General features: G+C 49.1%; 1 protein-coding gene across 4 annotated transcripts in view; it reads left to right on the top strand.

The window, feature by feature from the left end:
- The window catches only part of RFX4 (regulatory factor X4), a 158,382-nt gene that overhangs the window by 69,501 nt on the left and 73,734 nt on the right, over positions 1-15,147 (top strand). For all 4 annotated transcript variants that reach the window (XM_044228053.1, XM_044228054.1, XM_044228052.1 and 1 more), the window contains 2 exons: positions 10,456-10,517; positions 14,877-15,090. In XM_044228053.1, the coding sequence (XP_044083988.1) occupies positions 10,456-10,517; positions 14,877-15,090 (276 nt within the window). The remainder of the gene's footprint in view (positions 1-10,455; positions 10,518-14,876; positions 15,091-15,147) is intronic.

The raw sequence follows: 15,147 nt of genomic DNA, 5'->3' as shown, positions 1-15,147 counted from the left end.
CCTGCTGTGGAGCGTCTGTGTCAGGAGGTCTGATGTCACCCCAGGTCCCATAGTTTGTTATTTCAGGTGTCTCTCCTGTCGTGCCGTGTGAGAGCTCAGAAGTCAGATTGTGGGGGCTCGGATCCCGTCTCCACCATTTCCCCGCCGCGTGAGCTCAGACCATTTCTGAATCACTCCGGGCCTCCATGTTCCATCCACAGAATGGGACAGTGACAGCGACCACGTGGAGAGCTGTTGACGTGATGGCTGTCAGAGGGGCTTCCTCGGCTCAGCGCCTGGTAAATACAAACACTTAATGCCACGGGAGCTGAAATCATGATTTCAGTTTACCATGGCAACCGCTCATGACTTTCCTACATGTTTTTAATATATCACCGCCAGCATCGATGTTTCGACTCTTCCTCCTGAACAATCTTGAGAACAATTGTTCTAAAAATTTCCTGCTCGCACACATGCTGCCATGGCCACCCTCACCCGCTCTTGTTATCGCCCTCAGAGTTATTCCAGGTTTGACTTAACCTGCTGCTTATGTAACTCACCTCATTCCAAGTAAGTCGGCGTGTGACGCTGGCTCTTCTCATACTCGCACACGTGACATGTCACCCAGGCAGCCTCGGGACGATGCTGGGCTCACCTACGGAATCTGAGACTTCTCGGAATTGTCATCCACGGTACTTCTCAAGGGGCAACACAGTAGCTACTACCCTCCTGGCCCTGGGGGTGTCCACAAAGCCCCGCATCCATCCATACGCGTGATTTGAAATTCCATTTCCGTCTCATTGCACTAGATAGGAGTTTCTTGAGAATGTTTGAAATTGCTCTTGGGGGGATTTCCCATGAACCTACAGTATCCTACTCCCATTGACCACCTCCTCCCCCCCTAGCAAATACCTAGTGCCCACCAGATGTGACAAAAAACCATTGAATGGTGAGGGTTATACAGCATGGTGTCACCACTCTGGCAAACACCCATTTCAAAATGAAAGAATTGAGGTAGGCTATTTAAAAATCCTTATTGGTAGTACCAGATTTAATTTTTATTTTCTTTTCTGTTAAAGGGGTGAGGTTTCTTGTCAACAAAGACAGTGAGTCCATATCTCACTTTCAGACTTAAAGTTGTGACGGTATTAATTCCTTTAGCGAGTCAGGATCCCTCATCATTTCTTTCTTGTGCTCACAAAATAGCGTGTGTGTTTTAAGAGAAGGCACAAGACTTTTGCAGTATACAGTTACAAAACAACAACTTGTCACGGTACTGGATTTCTCATTTCTTGCTATTTGAATCGTCCCTCTTCTCTTCCCACACCCAAGTAACCTCTGAACTAAGACCCGCAGCTCTTATTTTAAGCACGCTTGACTCTTTCTAGCCACAGAAGTTTGTCTCCTTCAAAGTGTGGGAGGATCTGCACTTATCCCATTACCTTGAAACTCCTTTTGGACCCGTTCTTGTTGGTGGCAGATCTTTGCCTACTAAAGAGGGTGGATTGAATTTTTGGAAACAACCAAAGCCTTTTTTCAGAGCCATCCCTGGTGACTAAGTTTGGAGACTAAGCTGGATCAAGATCATACGGTTTGAGGTCAAAGTCAAACAAAGCCAGTCTGTAAGACTAAGGAGATGGAGTGGCTCAAAGGTGTCCCTTGAGGCAGCATCTAGAGAGGACATCAGGGGTCTCATACTCCTTGCTGGCTCCCATGGGTGCCGGCCATACTGAGGAACAGGAGAGACAGTGGAACGGGGATCCCGTTTCTCCCACTGGCAGAGTTTGTGAATCTGAGCGCCCTTGAATGGCCATAGATCCCAGTACCTCATCTGTGAAACAGGGATCTTCATACTTCCCTCCAGTGTCATTTTTAGGATAAAATCAACGTTGTGTGTAAAATACCCCTTCTGGTGCCTGGTCCTTGCTGGCGCGCAGTGGGTGGCGCCTCCCCTTTCCCCTCCCCCATCTTAAAAGAGGCCAGTGATTTGAATATGCCATTTCAGAAACATGTGCCTAAAACTCACATTTATTTCAAAACTGCACCCTCAAAATGAGGTCAGGGTAGCCCCCACGCGGAGTTTCCTCCGACCTGGAGCGGTATATTGGTGGCTGGGGAGAAGCGTGGATGAGGGAGACAGATAACCTGGCCGCTGCCACCACCACCGAGAAGAATCCAGGCAGCTCCAGGGAGGGGAGATGGGCAGAGCTGCTCTGCCTCCCACTCTGAGCCCCACGGAGCCCCCTGCCCCAGCCCGGCTGCCTAGGCTGAAAGGGAGAAGGGTGGGATTCCTGAGTAATTAAAGGGACTTTGGAAGGCTGGGATGTTGCGGAATGTTAGATCAGTAGCTAGAACAGCATGTGGCGTTCTTTAGGCAGGCTTCATTGAATCCATACAAAAAGAGAAAGAGGGGCTGCCTGCCGTCTGCTCATTTATCAAACAGCGCAACTCCGCTTTCACAGTTCCACAAAAGTGTTTGGCTGTTTGCTGAGTCTTGCTCCAGAAATTAAAAGCTGAACAGCCTTAGTGGTGCTGAACCGACTCCGCATTTTGAGACTCAAACCAAACTTGCGGGGCTTTCAGGTTCTGGGACCAGCTGATTATCTGGTGAAAAGAGAGGAGAATAATTTGTAATTTGCTGCCCGTAAGAAACACTGGAAAAAAAAAAAAAAGCAGCAAACCCCCTTCCCACAGGTTTTTGTTGTGGCTGGAAGGAGGAGGTGCACTCTGTAACAGCCCTTTCTGTGCGCAGAGTGGGAAAAGTCTTGACCTCCATTTGGGCAGAAGGGGCTGCGGACCAGCCGCGCCTCCCCCCATCCCCCACCCCCAACTCGGCACCCGGCCCTTCCTCTTAGTTCTCTGTTTGAAATTACCCTTCCCTCTTTTGGAGGAGGAGGGGAGGGCTTGGCCTTCCAGTACTTCTAGATGAAAAGTATTTTCCCAAAGGGAACTAAATATTCTAGCAGCACAAATATCTTGCTTGGGAGACCAGGATATACCACAAGAGCTTGAAAAAAACGAGTTGAATGAGGATCCTCCAAAAACCCATCAAAGGGTAACTCCGTCAGTGAAGAGAATGCAGTAGAGGATTGAGGAGACAGAGAGGGGGTGCCTCTTCTCTCCAGCCCCCTGCCCCTCAGCGGGTCAGTGCCCCCTTTGTGGCACCAGGAGAGCTTGTTGAGGCAGAGCCTTGCTGTAAGCCTGCGAGGTTAGCTGAGCAAGTGTTTTATCCCGCTTTTACAGACAAGAAACCGGATGTCAAATAGAAGGTCTCTTTTGGCTCCTCAGTTTAGCACAGATAATCGCCTTCTACCCTTCACGGAAAGCAACTTGATGGTATCTTTTACAAAGGTTGAAATATTTCTCCCCTTTAATCAAGCAGCTCCACACTTGAGAAACTATAATAAGGGGAGAACCTCCAAAATGCTAGCAATAAAAATAAAAATCATCCTGCAAAAGGTACTGCTCATAGCATGATTTATGTCAACAGAACATCGGAAACAATGTCCGTGGCCAGCCCAAGAGAGATACTCACTTATTCTTTCATTTACTGAATCGCCGAGTTAATGTGCTGAGCTGTCATGTCTCCTCTGGGGACTACTCAGTGGCCTTTTAATGGCCTCCCTGCTTCCACCCTTGGCCCCTATGGTCCCTTCTCCACCCAGCAGCCAGAGCCATCCTTTGGGAAGCGAAGTCAGCCTTGTTCCCCTTTTCCCTGCTTGGAGCCCTCTGACGTCTCCCATCTCATTAAGGGTAAAAGCAAAAGTGCTCACAGAGGCCTACAAGGCCCCATGTGAACTGTGTTCCATCACCCCTCCTGGCCTCCCGACCTCATTTTCTGCTCTCCTGAGCACAGTAAGTGCTCACCGGACTCCTCACTCTTCCTGACTCGCGTCAGACAAGCACCTACCTCAGGGTCTTTGCACTGCCTGTTCTCTGGGCTTGCACCCTCCCTCCCCTAGAGATCCAGGAGGTTCATTCCCTCACTTCTTTCAGATCACCCCTCAAATGCCATACTAGTGCTTAGCCCTTATCATCCTAAAAAATAACCCCCACCCCCATATTCCCCCTTCCCCTCCCCCTGCTCCTTTTGTTTCTCTCCGTAGCACTTACCTGATATAAGATACATTGACTTTTTAATGTATTTATTTTGGTCTTTTCTCCCACTAGGTGTAGGCTTCCTAAACAAAGGCTGTTTCTGTTCAGCTCAGTGTGGTGTTCCTCAGCCTGACCCAATGTCTGGTGTGTAGGAGGAGCTCAGTAAATGTTTGTTGTTGAGTGAATCCTAACTACGTACGGGCAGGCAACCAGTTGTAGTTGTTGAGGCGGCAGCTTGTCGAACATGGGCAGAGCCAAGGAGACAAGGCTGCAGGTCCCATTCCTGGAGAGTCCCATGGGCCTAGGCAAGGACTTGGTGGGGCTGAGAGGAAGATTTAAAGTATTAAAAGCTGGATAAGTGGGTCCTGTGGACCATGTAACTACAGTCCCGCAAACCCAACCGTGGCCCAGGGAAGATTTTTGGAAAGGTATAAGGTATAAGTTAATATTTCAAAGGTGAGTAGACAAGAGGCAGCCATGAGGGCATGGGGAGAGGGTTCCAGAAAATGAGAACAGCCTGCAGGGAAAGCTAGAGTAGGAGAGAGCGCAGTGTATTCTCGAAACTTGAAAGAAGTTGCATATGGCCTTGGGGACCGAGAGAGGAAGAGGGGAGCGGTGAGCTAGAATGAAGGCCGGGTCAGTCTAGCAGGACGGGTGGGTCTGGACTTCATCTAGGGGGTTCATGGAGAAGTGGTCGTGGTGCCATGATTGGAAGCAGATGCAATGAGGAGACCATGTTCACAATCCAGGCTCGAGATCGTGGCCTCGGGATTGGTGGTAATGGGAGGATGTCAGCAGAGTCCGGGTATGTTCACGATGGAGGGAGGATGGAAGTTGGGCACAGACTGGAAGTGGCGGGTGCACTCCTGGTTTGGAGAAGGGAGAGCACTTATCTGGCTGGAGAATCAGGAAAGGGGCGTGGAGGAGCCATGTACATGCTGGGTGCCCGGGGACTGCTACGGGGGGGAAGATGCTGGAACGTGGTTCCTGGGGCGGGGGCGGGGGGCACTTGGAGAACTGGCGGGCGCCAAGTAGTCCAGTTTGGATGGAGCACGGGGTCACGCAAGGACATTGTGAGAGCAAAATTGGCAGCAGAACGAGGCGTTGCCCAGTGCATCTGAGCTCCAGAAGAAGGAGGCTCCGCTCAGGCAGCTGGCGTGGAGAATTGTCAGGCCTCGGAGGAGACAGGTAATGATCTGGATTGTTCTCTCGGTCAGTCTGGCAGGGGACTCTGAATTGTCCAAACAGAATGACTTTTGCTTACTGGGTATTTATATTGAGCAGAAGACGCGTTTAATCGCCAGATTTCACTTTACTGGAGGCGGGTGGATTGAATCTAGAGGAGACACCTGCGGATATCCCCCGCTGGCAGCTGTCACCCTCCTGTCAGCTGTTCCTCCCTTTCGCTGGGGGATTGGGGCCTGGGCCCTCAGCGGCTGTTCATAGCAGAGGCCACCAGAACGCTGCTAAGAGTGTCATAGTGAGGCAAACTGGAATCCTCATTGAAGAGCCGATGGGAACAAGTAATCATTTCATTCCTCACCTGATGTGTAAATGCAAGAATATGACATAAAAGGGAAAAAAAAGGTTGCTGATAAAAGAGGGGATGAGGGGGCCCTAGGACCCTTTCATTCATTCAGAGGCAATAGTAGCGTCACGGTAATGTTGAGTCAGACTGGGTGCCTTTGAATCCTGGGTCCACGTCTTGTGAGCTGCGTGGCTCTCTGTGGGCTACTTAGCCTCTCCAAGCCTCTGTTCCCTCATCTGTACGAGGGTGTAGCAGTGGAACCTGGACCGCTGTAATGATTAACTAAAATAATACACGTAAAGTGGCTGGCAGAGTGCCCGAACCAGGACTTGACCCCAAAGCATGTGTGCTTAACCACCATACCGACAGCTTCGCCCTTTGCCAGGGAAATGGAGACAGGAGCATCTGAGGTCATGTGGGAAGGTCCCAGGGGAATTGGGACAGGCTCAAAGAAAGAGAGGCGTTCCTCCGGTGTGAACAGGGCACAGCGTGGGTCTGGTGTTCCAGGCAGAGGGAACGGCGTGTGCCTGGAGCTCAGGAAACACGTAGGGGGTTGGGTAGCGGGATTTGAGGCTGAGGGGTTGGACTGGGGCAGATCACAGAGGGCCTCATGGACCAGCCTGAGGAGGCTGGATTTTTATCCAGTGTAGGCCACGAGGACGCATCTAGCATTTTCAACATGTAAATGAAATGATCATATTTGGATTTTAGGAAAGACAGTGCTGGGCTGGGCAGCAAGACCGGGGGCAGACCAGGCAGTTCAGAGGGTGAGTCGGTGGGTCCCGGTGAGGGGTCGTGGCAGGCGAGGGCAATGGCTGGGGGGACAGGGAGAAGTGGCCAGGCTCAGTGGGTGTCTTCGTCAGAATCGGTAGGACATGGGGCTGTGCGGTTTCAGGAAGGGTGTAATCTCCCCTGCTTCTGTCTTGGGCGACTCAGCGGAGGCTGGTGCCGGCCACGGAGTTGGTAAAACGGCACGTATTGACCCATACAGTGTTCAAAAGGAGCAAGTAAAACCCATAGGCCAGCGAGGAAATCGTAGGATTCATTGATTCATGGAGTCAGAGGCCCCATTCCACAACTCGATAATTCCCCAAGACCACGGCATGGAGAATTTCAAATGCACTGTATGTTTTATTGCCTCTTGGAGGTAGAACAACCAGCTTCAGAAATCTGTCCTTGTTTCCTGGGGACTTTCTGGAACATCTCTAGACCAGAGTCTGCGGCCCTGGTACCTTAGCCTGGGGCCAGGACATCAGGTAGGACGCCGTTTGGCTAAGTATGTAGAAAGATTCAGAAATTTGCCCATTCTCTTCAGTCATGTATGATCAGGTTTAGGAACAACAATGGCAACAACAAAATGCTACTTTTTGATTATCTACATATGGTTTTCAGGGAATAGGCAATGATTTTTTTTTTTTTTTTAAAGAAAAGTAAAAGAGCCACCAGAACCTTGTGGAAGATTTCTGGTGCTTCTTTCAAGGTCATCTTGAACTTCTTTTGTCAATTAGGAATATTTGCAATAAGAAAATCCCTTTTTTATTTACAGAAAAAGTCGACCTTGTACAAAATGTTAAAGAAAAATCTTTTTGTTCTCATCACAATCCTACTAACCTAACAATAGCCATTTTTACTTTTCCTTCTTCCCTTTCCATTCCTATATTTGTAAAATAAATTATAAGCATAGCATCCAGGTAGTCTGAGGTGTGTTATTTCATTTAGCATTATGTCATACATAGATTTCCTATGCTGTGACATAGTATTTGTCACTCTCTCTTTTTTTTTTTTTTTTTAAAGATTTATTTGAGAGGGGGAGGTTGGAGGAAGGGCAGAGGGAGAGAGAGAGAGGATCTCAAGCAGATTCCCCACTCAGCCTGGAGCCTGACCTGGGGCTTGATCTCACAACCCTGAGATCAGGACCTGAGACAAAACCAAGAGTGGTACTGGGATGTTTAGCTGACCACACCACCCAGTGGCCCCTGTTACCATCATTTTTAATGCCTGCATCGTGGTCCGTTGAGTGCACATATGATCATTTAGCCAGCTCCCTGCCATAGACACTTACACTGTTTCCAGTTCCTCTTCCAGTTCCTCTGCAGGATCTCTTACCAGCAGTCCTGCACATAGCTTTTTGTTACTTCAGATTAGTTCCTGGGATTTCATAGACCAAAAGGTATGTATGTATGTTTTGTGAATATACGTATGTATATTGTGAAGGGTCGTACCCACAAACCGTGTCACCAGCAATCTGTGAGAACTTCAGTCTTGCCACACCTTGGAAAGCACCTGACATTCTTTTCCAAATGTCTGCTAATATTAGAGCATTGAACATGGTATCTTCCTGTTGTGCCTGCTGTATGGGGGGAATCTCCCAGACTAAAATGAAGAAAAATCTCTGCTTTTTCCAAAGCAACTCATCCGTGTTTATCTTGTGGGGACTGGGGCTCTTGCAGCTCTATTGTAGTTGCTAGGTAGGAAACTCTGAACCCAAATCATAATCCCATGTTTAACCAAGTGCAGACTCCGTCCATCTTCTTGCTTTCCGTATTTCCCTGCGATCTCTATCCGCATATCTAGAAATGGTCAGTACTGCAGCTTCGCGAACAGCTGCTTCGTATCTGGGCAGTTGGGAGGGGGGAGACAAGTTCTGTGGTGAAAGTCCGAGGGCGTCCTTGGCCAGATGTTGTGAGGCCAACCAAACCGTGCCACAGATCATGGGCAGAGCGCATAGAAAGCCCTATCCCTGACCCTGCTCAGACCTCTCCCTGAATCCTGCTTTTCCTCAGGTCTCAGCCGTTTGAGAGGGACATAGACAAAGTGAGAAGCCCATAGCCGCAGCTTCCAGGAGTTAGGCTGAAAGAAACCAGGGCTGTGTCAGCTACAGACGTGATGTCCTCCAAGATTTCAGGAATGACTACACTGTTTCCTGCAGCATCATCACTATCAGATAACATTTTAGAAGCCTTTTTTATTTCCTAAAGTGGTATCGTCATGTTCTCTTGTTAGATTTTCTAACCATCCTTGTAAGCAATGCATGTTTTTCTGCTTGTTTGGTTTTTTTTTTTTAATCCGTTTTCAAATGAGGAAAACCTGCCCCATTATTCACACTGGAGACAGCTTCCTAATGAACAGAAATGGTCCACCTTCATGGCACCCATTCCAGAGTCTCAGTTTCTCTCTAATTTGTCCACTTCCTTCCATCCCACTGAGGCCGACTTAGTTGAGGCCACCATCACCTATCCCTCGGATCTGGGGAGGAGCCTATAAACCCCAGAGTCACCAGGTGTCAGAGGAGGGAGTAAGCACAGAGAAGTTAAATAGCACGTCCAAGTTCAAGTAACTAGCAGGGTCTCAGTAAGTGTCTGTCGAGTGGCTGAGCAGATCCATCAGTGAGAGCATCAGTGTGGCTGGAAGAGAATGGGGGTGGATCAGGAGAGACTCCCCCACATCCTTGAAAGGCACTCAGTGTTCACGCCCCGCCAGTGGGAAGTCGGCAGTTGGGTCTCATCTCACAAAGGGCAGCCAGCAGGCAGCCTCTCTCTGAGCATGCCTGCCTGCTTGGTGAGGTACTGGAAGAGGAGGGAGGCTGGAAGAGTTTGGTGAGAGGAGAAAATCCCTTGAAGTAAAAGGGAGTAAGTTATCAGGGTAATCCGTGGTACTAACGGATAATTTTTACTGGGCCCTTACCAAGTGCAAAACATTGTTGTAAATTATCTGTATACGTTTGCTACTAGATTTTACAAGAATTCTCTAAGGTCGAGGTTATTATCATTCCCATTGTACAAATGAGGAAACTGAGTCATTTGAATGTTGACTAGCCTAAGGGTCCCCAGCCAACAAATGGCTAAGTTTGGATCTCTCTAACCCAGGTAGCCTAGCTCCAAAGCCCTTCCACAGAACCCCGTCGTCACCCTGCCTCTCCACAAACATCATCTCTGTGAACACCAAGGCTAAGGCCTGCTGGTTGTGTCTTCACCTTGGCAGATGGCTTTGCTTCCAAGCTGCCTGCAAATCCTCAGGACTATCCCAGGCAACACTGCGCGTGAGCGGATCGTACCCCTGGGCGGGGGTGGCTTCATCCCTGCATTCAGCAACAAGCGCAGAGCCAGGTCCCTGCTCTCAGGGAGCTTACATTCAAGTTGGGAGAGGCAGAAAATTGGCACACAGGGAGCAAGGGCCAAGATAGTTTCAGAGTTCAGAGTAAGAAGAAGACACGAAGCAGGGCCACGGGATGGTAAAGGGCTGCCGGTTCTCCTCCCCCGCTGGCTGGTCAGAGAAGGTCTCTGGGCAGACGTCTGAATGTTGTAAGCCGAGTGGGGATGTGGACGAGGTCGCATTCCGGGAAGGAGGGAGCTGCCTTACAAAGGCGCCCAGGGGGAGTGAGCCTGGTGTGTTTCAGAAATAGGGAAAAGAATTTAAAAAGCCAGCGTGGCTGCAGTCTGCTGAGTAAGGGTGAGTCAGAGGAGAGGAAGACCAGGAGGTAAGAGCAGGGGCTGGTGACAGAGGCCGAGGGCGGGTCTTCGTTCCAGGCACGATGGAATCCATTGGAAGGCTTTAAGCAGCAGGGCAGACACTTTCTGCACGCACTTCCCCCACATTGTGAGCAGGAGGGCAAAGCACAGGGCAGCCGAGTGAGACCCCTCAGAGTCCAGGGCCTCACGGTCACTCCCATGCTCGGTCCCCTCCGCCCCACTCCCAGCACTGGTGTCTTCTCCAGGGTCCCTACTGACTGCCAAGAAGTCATTGCAGTCAGGGTCATGTTTTCCCTTTTCTTTGAATTATTGTTTGTAAAACGCAGTTACTATGCTTCCACCTTTTCCCGATGGGTAACTGATTCTTGTGTTGACTTACAGATCATAAGGCAGCAGTTTCCTCAGCTAACCACCAGAAGACTTGGGACCCGAGGACAGTCAAAGTAAGCACCAGCCGCCGTGCCGTCCGCAGGGCGCGTGTCTCTGAGTCAGGTCCGCACTCTGGGCTGTTTATCCCCAGCTCCGTTCCCAGGCCTGGCGGGAAGTCTGGGTCTGGCACAGAGAAGACAGCAGGGCCCCCTCTCCCAGGGCCTCTGACAGAGAGGCTGTGAGAAGGCCCAGGGCAGTCAGGCCCAGCCAGCTGCTTTAAGGAATCTGACTTTAGGCCACCCTGCCTTTTGGTGTTTTTGTCAGACGGTCTCGGCCATCACTTAGAAGAGCACTGGAGGCTTCGTGGACAATCTCTAGTCCCTTGGATTGCTTTGCTGAGCACATTTTCTACTCTGATAGTATCCAGTCGACCAGAGAAGCCACTTGCACCAATCCCTGCAAGGGAGATGGGGTGGAGGGGTCCAGCCAGACCCTGGTACACAGGGCGTGCCGTCAAGCAGCCAGCCCGTATCTGCTGTCACACTTTCTGTGTGTCTCATGGACAGAGCAGGTGCACATCACCTGCCCTCCCGGAGGGTATAGTCTGGTGGGGAAAACAGATCAAAACAAGATACACAGATTGTGACGAAGAGGCTTGTCATAGGAAATAACCAAAGGAGAGTGGCCTAGCTTAGAAAGGGTAGACCAGGAAAGGCCTTTTGGGAAGAGTCCTGGAAAGTTAGAAGGATGCATGGACCTCTTCTCCTACGCGGGAGTTGTGGGGAGGGAATCTCTGCCTTCAGTGCATAGCCTTCACTAAAATCTGATTTAGAAGATTTGCCTCAAAGGGTGTTTCAAAAATTATTGGATGTTAACAGGTATTCTGTGGAAAAGCTCTGTTTGCTACATACGTTTGGAAAGCACGGAGTTCATTCAACAGGTTCCTTTATGCAGGACTTCTCAGAACCTTTATTATGTTGATGTACACGGTGACTCCACTAGAGGGTGCCTTATTATGTAGCATTTCTAATGCTTTGACCATGTCCAGTAGCAGATCAGCACATACTGATACACAAAATATTGACACTTAAAAAGAAAACAAAACCAAAAACCAACCATATAGGACTTGTTAAGACTTGAAACTGAGGGTTATACTTCAAAAAGTAGCATGTCCCGTAATGTCCCCCAACTCCCCCTGCTCCTCCTGTCCCTGGGCAGCATTCCTGTCCTCCCCAGGTGGATTTAACTTTGGAGCCAAGTTAGGTTTAAAAAAAGGTGATCAGGGGCACCTGGGTGGCTTAGTGGCTTAAAGCCTCTGCCTTCGGCTCAGGTCATGATCCTGGGGTCCTGGGATTGAGCCCTGCATTAGGCTCTCTGCTCAGTGGGGAACCTGCCTCCCCCCCCACCACGCCCATTGCCTGCCTTTCTGCCTACCTGTGATCTCTGTCAAATAAATAAATAAAATATTTTTTAAAAAGTGATCAAACTGGGAAAACCCCTTTTTTGGTGGGGGGCAGTAAAGCTCTAGAAAATAATAAGACTCATTTTGTGTGTATGTGGCTCAGAAGCTCTTGGGGCAATTTTCAATGAGCTTTACAGAAATATTTTGAGCAGGAGATATTTTGGAATAAATTTCTAATAATTTTCCAAAGTAACTGCTCTGAAGTACAAATCTCATCTGTAAAGAAAAAATCCAGTATTTGTTTAAAAGTGAGCCTTCAGCCTTGGTAGGAGTAGGGAGTACAAAACCACACCCCTCCTTACTTATTTGCTGGTAAGCCCAGGGGTTGGTACACAATGGGCAATTCAGTCCTCAGATTGGTAGGAACAGTGTTGCATGAACGGAAATGAGTGGGTCTTTGAAGAGTCCCTGGGTCTAATACATTTTTGCTCATCTCTGAGAGAGAGGAGTGGAAATAAGACTGCAAAAATAGCACCATAGTAGAGACGGGGAGGAAAGGTGGTAAAGATAGAACAGAACCATTTCCCATCCTTTATAAACTTGGAGAAAGTTACCTTCTGCCTACATGTGAGAACCTGTTTTTGTTTTTGGTTTTCTTCTTCTTTAACCCAGAAAGAGGCAAACTGGGCACTATCTTTTTTAAAAATTCCGTGGTGTCAGTTTCATGGTATCCCTTCCACAAGGAACCCCCCCCCCGCCCAGGTTGGTCACACTTTCAGCCATTTGAAAGGTAACAAGAAGCTCTCATCTCCAACCTGCCAGTTGGCCTTAGGAGAAAAAAATTACTCAACAAATTTACCTTGACACAATATGTGGTGGGGGAGGGGGGAGTGTGAGTTGTGTTGACCTGTCCTACGGAACTGAAACAGAAAAACTGAGACATTTTTCAGAGCAGAGCAACAGCTTCGCTGAAATGGCTGGTCTCAGCAGCACACTCTCTGGAAAATCAAGAAGTGGTCTGATCCGAATATGCTATCGGTCCCTTGATCTCAAGAGATTATAAAGGGGAACTTTGTTAAGGTTCAGGAGGCGTGTCCTAACTGCCTGGCTGCCTGGAGGACAGTCCTGGAGCCACGGAACCCGCCCCTCCCCCGCCCCAGGGTACCTCTCCCTGCCGCTGGCAGTTACGACAGTTGGGAAGTAGAAGGTGCAGAAGACAGAGAGCAGCTCTACACAAAGAAGAACTTTCTGATAACAGTCCCGACCCAAAATGAACTGGGCTGCCTTCGGAGGGCCTGAGTTCTTCATCCCAGGAGGCATTCAGATAGAGGCGAGATGCCCACTAAGCAGAAATATCACAGAATGGTATCAGGATAAGGGGGGGCAGGGAGAGGGGAGGTTATGTGTGCTCATCTCCCTTCCCCATGAAGCCTCTCCCCTAACTCAGAATGCTTTCTTCCCGGTATTATTTGAGGACTACCCCCAACCGTCCCTCTGCAAGCAGCAATGAGTAATTTATGTGCTGTACAGCGTTTCTGAAAGCGAGGTCCATGAATTTCTTCTACTAGCATTGCCGTGTGGCTATAGAAACCTACTCTAGATCTACTGAATCAGAATCTTTGGGGCGGGGGGGTGGAGCCCAGGAGTCTGTATTTTAATGTTTTGTAGGTGATTCTTATTAGTAGCTAAAGTTGGAGAATGCCTGGCTTAGTAATTAAAGCACTTCAGAGGTTCAAATCCTGCCTCTACTCAGCTGGGGGATCTTGGGTGGGTTACTTCAATTCCCCAGGCCTTAGTTGCCTGGTCTGTAAAATGGGGCTAATGGTTAATTCCAGATTTACAGGGGTTTTGCGAAATTAAATAAGGTAATGCGTGTAGAGTGCTTAGCACCACTTTAGCTGCTGGGATGAGCGTTATGTAATAGTAAATTGTGACAGCATCTCCAGCGACTGGAGATCATAGAGCTGGGAATGTAATGCAGGTGCTCTATCAAGTAGGCTGGTCAGTCTCAAACTGACATGCATCGGAATGACCCGAGGTGCTTGCCCCAGTGCTGATCCTTGCATCCCACTCCCCTGTTCTGAATCAGTAGGTCTAGGAAGGGCCTAGGCATCTGTATTTTTATTATGCTCCGTGACTTGCAGTTTGTAGTCCCCTCCCGTGGTGTTCTCTGCTAGGGCAGCATAGTGCCTTTGTGGTCAGAGAGACGGGTGTTCAAGAACCTCTTCTAGAAAGCTGGATGACGTAGGGCACGTGTCATAAGCCTCCTTCCCTCCTTTTGCTCATCTGTGGAAAGACTGTGCTAATAATCCCCATCTCCCAGTAGTAGTTTCCAAAGTCCAAATGTAGGTAAAGCGGTTGGCAAAGTGCTTAGCATGGGGCAAGCACTCAGGAGTTTCTGTAGCTAAAATCCAAACAAAATGTAGCTTCTGTCCCTTCTTCTGTCTTCATGGAAAATGTTACTATTACTAAGCCCACTTGAGTTAATGAAAAGTTTTGGCCTTTTACATATCCAGTGCCAAGGGAGCCGCTGACTGTATCTTTTGAAAATCCAGTTAAGACTATCTTTATTGACTAAGGAAGACCTGGGCCAGTGAATTGGTGGCGGTGGTGCAGTTAGGGGTTGCAAACACACCCTTCGGGGGTCTTCACCGAAAAGGACCCTCGAGTTCTGTTCCTCTGAGATCACACTGGCACAATACAAAAGACTAAATACCAATGGAAATTTTTTGCATCCCCCCCCCCCTTTCTGCTTTGCAAAGTATTTGACTTAACATTTTCTGTAGGAGGCAATTTGGGTTATTTTTACCTGCCTGATTGATGGCTGGCAACTTGGAACTTTGGTTTAATTCTAGATTTCTGAGATGTCAAGTCTCCCAAGAGAGTTAACTCTTCTAGCCCAGGGAGGGTGGGCCCAGCCATCCTTGGCCTTGGGGACCCCCTCCCGGGAAGCCGCACTTGATAAAGTACATATGGGTCTCTCTCTCTCTCTCTCTTTCTCTCTCTCCCTCCCTCTCCCTTTCTGTCCCAGGTATCATTACTACGGCATTGCGGTGAAGGAAAGCTCCCAGTATTATGATGTGATGTATTCCAAGAAAGGAGCCGCCTGGGTGAGCGAGACGGGCAAGAAAGAAGTGAGCAAACAGACGGTGGCATATTCACCCCGGTCCAAACTTGGAACGCTGCTGCCAGAGTTTCCAAATGTCAAAGATCTGAATCTGCCAGCCAGTCTGCCTGAGGAGAAGGTGACCACATCTGAGGTGTTGCTGGGAGTGGGTGGCTTCCCTTTCTCTCTCTCTCAC

The sequence above is a fragment of the Neovison vison genome, chromosome 12 (assembly GCF_020171115.1).
Source record: "Neovison vison isolate M4711 chromosome 12, ASM_NN_V1, whole genome shotgun sequence".
Lineage (NCBI taxonomy): Eukaryota > Metazoa > Chordata > Mammalia > Carnivora > Mustelidae > Neogale > Neogale vison.
The sequence above is the reverse complement of the archived record's forward strand: the minus strand, read 5'-3'. Positions and strand labels throughout refer to the sequence as shown.